Source organism: Otolemur garnettii, unplaced genomic scaffold (genome assembly GCF_000181295.1).
Source record: "Otolemur garnettii isolate 467f Iridium unplaced genomic scaffold, OtoGar3 scaffold00171, whole genome shotgun sequence".
NCBI classification, from domain to species: Eukaryota; Metazoa; Chordata; class Mammalia; order Primates; family Galagidae; genus Otolemur; species Otolemur garnettii.
The window spans coordinates 1,096,303-1,102,101 of record NW_003852566.1 but is presented as its reverse complement, the minus strand read 5'-3'; the positions used below and the strand labels follow the sequence as shown (position 1 = coordinate 1,102,101).

Genomic DNA, 5,799 nt, shown 5'->3' with positions numbered 1-5,799 from the left:
GTAAATCCTTCTCACCTTCTGATCACACAGATTGACCACTTATTTTTAAGCAACTTGCCCCTTCAGCCTGGCAACTCTCTGTCTCACAGTTCTGCTTGATTTCTTCAGAGCACTTCCCACTATATGACATTATCTGATTTTTTAAACTGTTTATTTACCTCTTTTCTAGAATATAAGCCCAAGAAGGGCATGGTATATGTCATACATTTTGGATTATCCTCATATCCCAAGGCCTAGGATGGGCTCTGGGAGACAGTTGCAACTAAGCCCCTCACTCAAATGACAATTTTGTGCTACTTAGAAAAAAAAAAGCCCTCTCTTGATATGATTTGACATTTTTGGCTGGAGGTTTTTCATAATCATTGTACCAACTTCCCCTGGCTGTGACTTGTGCACACAGCACGCCTCCACCTCCACCCTCACCGATAAGTACATGCTGGCTGCGTGAACGGTGGAGGGACAGGAGTGTCTGAGAACAAGTGTGAACTTATGTGATGCATGTACACTTTTCCCAGTCGACTGGACTGTCCATTGATTTCAGTGTTGGGCACATAGTCCCCTTTCTCATTCATCACCAACAGAGATTTGTCCGGCACCCACTCATCATGTCAGCTTGGGGCATTCACATCTGAATGAGACACAAGTTCTCCATTTAAGAAGCTGGGAGTTTAGAGGCCGAGGTGGCCCTGTGAATGGATGGGACAATGCAGTGTCATCATGGCTGTAGTACAAGCCCAGCCAGGTGCTCATGGAGTACAGGGCACCTGCACAGTCTGGAATAGTCAAGAAGTCTGTCTGGGGAGGTGGGTGAGCTAGACCCCAAAGGAGGGAAAGTTCCGCATGTTGTTCATTGCGCTTTATACTTCGGGGCCCCGAGCCACCTGGCCCTGTCTCCAAGCAGTGTCATAGCAGAAAGGTAATTTCCAAACTCAGTCTTTACTCGCAATTCTTAAGTTCCAAGAGGGCAACAGGAAGTGGCCCCTAACACTGCCCTTGCTCTCCTATCCACCTTCCTCCAGACCCAGTTCCTTCACCTCTTCATACCATTTCCTGGAAAACTCCACCCTGGGCTTGCAGTTCCTTTCTCCACTTCACTCTGCTCCTTATTGTGACAACAAACACAACTTCTTCCTTCTGGGACCATTCCTGCCTTCCCCAGATCCCCATGTTCAATAATGTATCCACTCTGTGACTGTCCGTCACAAAATCAGGCTTGTCCTTGGAGAGCAGCTGGGGCAAAGAACTGCACAGGTGCAGTCTGAGGAGGAAGAGAGGCCAGAACACTCATGCATTTGTTATTTTGGCCTCATCACGCTTACTTTTTGAATTACTGTTATTAACTCATTTTCCAGATGAGCTTACAGAGATCGAATAACCTGCCCAAGATCCCAAAGCTAGTAAGTTCCTGTTCTCCCGCCTGTTGTATTATCCTTCCCCTGTCTTCCCATTTACCCACTTAATTGTGATCTTAGCCAGAAAAGAAATTTCCCCAGGAAAGCCTCCCCCAAACATCTTGTGTTGGCCAACCCCACCCATTGTACACTGGCGTAAGGCTGAGTACTTTGCTGTCACAGCATTTGTCACAGTTGTGATTGTGTGTATATATATACATATATACACATCTATATATATATAGATGATCAGAGGGCTGATGTCTATGTCTAACATGAAGCTGCAAGTTCATAGAGGGAAGGGATGAGTGCACGTGCACACACAGAATGCAGTGAACAATTGGAATTCAGATCCTTGCCTCAAAAATCCAGATTCTTTTCTGACTATGAAATGGTCAGAATTATGAATTGGTGTTCTCTAAAGGTGGAGAATGTGATGAACGCTATCCCAGGTTGAGGAATTACCATGCAACCCATTTGGGGAATTACCAGGAGTGTTCTTTTCTGGCGGCTGTGGTGCTGGCTGGAATCCAGGCTAGAGGTGGAGACCTGGCAGGAGCAGCAGGGGCTATGGGCAAAGTCGAAGGTCAGAAGAATAGAAGACCTGTGTGCTGGCCAAGAATCAGGGCTCACAGAGAGCTACCGAGGTTTTTTCAGCTATGGCATGATAATAGTTGCATTTAAGAGAGATCATTCTGCCTGTAGTTCAGGTAGGGAGGCAGAAGACCAGGGCAGAGCCTGCTAGCTAGGATGGTGCCACCATAATACAGGTTGGAGAAGACAGTCATGGGCAGGGATGTCTGCTCCTAGGAGAAAAGGAGAGATAAGAGGTATTTCTTGGGGCAGCACCTGTGGCTCAAAGATGGAGGGTTCAAACCCAGCCCCTGGCCAAAAAAACGAAAAAGAGGTATTTCACTCCTGTTTCAGGTTAGGCACCAGACATATGGTCTTGCCATCTCCAGCAGCAAAAAGCACTGAAGGGGGAGGGGCTGTTTAAGTCTAGGCAGCCAAGTCTGAGAAGCTGGGATGCTTGCAGATGTTGGTCCAGCATCCAGGTGGGGCCATGGTGAAGGGTGCAGGGCACAGAGACTACGGAGGGCATGAGAAAGTTGGGTCCCTTTTTCTAGACCTCACCAGCAGCAGATGTCTGGGCTAGTGGGCTGCAGCTGGGGAGCCCATCTGTCCCCCCAGCTGCTCTACCAGCTGCTTTGAGCTGAACTTAAGCCCTCCAGATGTGGCAGGAAGTCAGGAATGGTGTTCTGGATCTCCACTGTTTTCCATCACTCTTTTTCTTTTTATAATTTTTCCATTTTGGGGGCGGCGCCTGTGGCTCAGTGGGTAGGGCGCTGGCCCCATATACCAAGGGTGGTGGTTCGAACCCGACCCCGGCCAAACTGCAACAAAAAGTTCTGGTGGGCGCCTATAGTCCCAGTTACTCTGGAGGCTGAGGCAAGAGAAGCGCCTAAGCCCAGGAGTTGGAGGTTGCTGTGAGCTGTGACACCACAGCACTCTACCGAGGGCAATAAAGTGAGACTCTGTCTCTAAAAACAAAAACAAAAAATAAAAAATTCCAATTTGGGCTTTGGGCCACCTATTCAAGCCTCTGTTTCCTTTTCTGTTGAACACTGAGATATTTATCCGCCCTCCAAAGGTTAAAAAAGAGACCGTGAGATGCCCTGCCAGGAGGAGGTTGCGACTCTTGGGGGTCCTCTCCCTCCGCCTTGTCTTTTGGGTTCATCCAAAATTATTCCCCAAAGAAAAACGATCCAAGAATAGGGGCTTGTGGTGGGGAAAGGGACAGTCTTCTAGAAGGTCAGGTGACTCCCCGGTGTCGGGATGGATGTTGAGGGAGGGGCTTGAGATAAAGGGGAGACACGGTGTACTGCGGGCACCTTCCCAGATGGCTTCCCAGAGTCCCAACAAAGTGACGAGGGCGTGCAGGTCTCACAGCCCAGGGATAAAGTCCGGACGGGGACTCCAGTCTTTGCGGAACTGGAGGCCGCCGTCTTTTTTCCAAGCGCTCTTTCCCTGGTTGGAAGCCGAAGTTCTTTCCCATCCCTCCCCGCCTCTTGGTTACCCAAATGTGGCCAGGTCTGTGGCTCCAGGGCTTGGCCAAGCACCTTGTCCTCTTCCAGGGACGGATTTTTCTGGTCTGGGGGTAGGGTCTGGCCCTAGGACGCCTCTCGGACCTGGAGGTTGGTCACAGGACTCCAGCGAGCTCAGGCGCCCAGGCGCGGGCGGGGCGGCTGCTCCAGCGAGAAAGTAGAGCGCGGAGGCGCGAGGGTGGGACACGGGACCCAGCAGCGACCGACAGCGGCAGAGCGGCAGTGCTCGCCTGGCGCCCGCGACTCCTTAACCCTGCCCCTCAGGGCCGCTTGCTCTTCCTTTCTCTGTCTGCGAACCAGACACAGCTGCCGCCTGGCACGCAGCCGGTTCCCGGATAGTCTTGGCCGCCTGTGGGCACCACTAGCTGACTCCCACCGCCGGCACCGGGACTCGAGGGATACTACGCAGCCACTGACCAGGAGCACTTGAGACCGCCAGAAGACTTAATCAGGGGACCCGCGAAGCCCAAGGTGAGAACCCTGTCCCTAGGGCTTGAGGGTCCCTTGGCTAAGAGTGTGCAACCCCGGGCGCCCAATGGGGCCGCCCCGGGGGCGCAAGGCTAAAGTTGGGACAGCGTGCGGCCCAACCCTGCGGCCAAGCGCGACATGCTACCTCCAGGGCGCAACGGCACCGAATCCCCTGTGCAGTTGGGGCTGCAGCATCGGCTGGCACAGGGGGACCCCATGGGGCTCTCGGCTGGGACGCCGCCGCTGGGGCCAGTACAGGTGGTCACCGCCAGCCTCCTGACCCTGCTCATTATTTGGACCCTGCTGGGCAACGTGCTGGTGTGTGCGGCCGTCGTGCATAGCCGCCACTTGCGCGCCAAGATGACCAATGTCTTCATAGTGTCTCTGGCTGTGTCCGACCTCTTCGTGGCGCTGCTGGTCATGCCTTGGAAGGCAGTTGCCGAGGTGGCCGGTTACTGGCCCTTCGGGGCATTCTGCAACGTTTGGGTGGCTTTCGACATCATGTGCTCCACCGCCTCCATCCTGAACCTGTGCGTCATCAGTGTGGACCGCTACTGGGCCATCTCCACGCCCTTCCTCTACGAGCGCAGAATGACCCAGCGTGTGGCCTTCGTCATGGTTGGCCTGGCTTGGACCCTGTCCGTCCTCGTCTCCTTCATTCCGGTCCAGCTCAACTGGCACAGGAACAAGGCAGGCTCCTGGGTTGGGGTGGACCTGCCATCCAGCCTGGACAACGGGACGCCCTGGGAGGAAGCCGGGGCCCTGGAGGTGAGTGCCGAGAACTGTGACTCCAGCCTGAACCGAGCTTTTGCCATCTCCTCCTCGCTCATAAGCTTCTACATCCCGGTGGCCATCATGATCGTGACCTACACGCGCATCTACCGCATTGCCCAGGTGCAGATCCGGAGGATTTCGGCGCTGGAGAGGGCGGTGGGGTATGCGCAGAGCTGTCGGAGCTGCACAACCTGCGCACGCGACACCAGCCTGCGAGCTTCCATCAGAAAGGAGACCAAAGTCCTCAAGACCCTGGCGGTGATCATGGGGGTCTTCGTGTGCTGCTGGCTGCCCTTCTTCGTCCTTAACTGCACGGTGCCTTTCTGCAGTGGACACCCCGAGGGCCTGAGGTCTGGCTTCCCGTGCGTCAGCGAGACCACCTTCGATGTCTTCGTCTGGTTCGGCTGGGCTAACTCCTCGCTCAACCCCATCATCTACGCCTTCAACGCTGACTTCCGGAAGGTGTTGGCCCAGCTGCTGGGCTGCAGCCGCCTCTGCTCCCGCACCCCGGTGGAGACGGTGAACATCAGCAACCAGCTCGTCTCCTGCAACCCAGACACTGTCTTCCACAGGGAGCCTGCAGCTTCCTGTGTGCCTGTGATCCCCAACGCTGTGGCCCTCACGGTCGGGGAGAGGGACGACGAAGAAGAGGAGGGCTCGCTGGGTCATATGTGCCAGATGACTCAGACGTCCTCAGGTGGTGACCCTGCAGCTGAGTCTGCCTGGGAGCTGGACTGCAAGGGGGACATTTCACTGGACAAAATAACGCCGTTCACCCCAAATGGAGTCCATTAAACTGCACAGGAAATGCCCTCGCAGGTCTACACAACTGCACAGACGCTTACAAGCACTCACTCATACACACAAATACGCACACTTCCCGGGCTGCTGTTGATGGCCTGTTTCTGTGTCCATGCGTAGCTCTTGTGCTTAGAAATCTGCTTTAAACTCAGTCAAACACATCCCAGCTTCACAGCACTGGACCAATGGTCCAATTAGGGAAGAGGGAGTGGTGCTTGGCCCTTTTAAAAAAAAAGTGATACTTTAAAAAATATACTTTA

The 5,799-nt window shown here is 53.9% G+C and overlaps 1 protein-coding gene across 1 annotated transcript; it reads left to right on the top strand.

Annotated features, from left to right (window-relative positions):
• Positions 1–4,089: 4,089 nt before the first annotated feature.
• Positions 4,090–5,533, top strand: DRD5 (dopamine receptor D5). The gene has a single exon (XM_003800208.3). It carries the CDS (start codon positions 4,103–4,105, stop codon positions 5,531–5,533), a length of 1,431 nt encoding a protein of 476 aa, XP_003800256.1. The 5' UTR covers positions 4,090–4,102.
• Positions 5,534–5,799: the final 266 nt, after the last annotated feature.

What these genes read in the sequence shown, in the direction of transcription:
- DRD5 (XM_003800208.3), top strand. Translation starts at nt 4,103, where the DNA reads ATGCTACCTCCAGGGCGCAACGGCACCGAATCCCCTGTGCAGTTGGGG.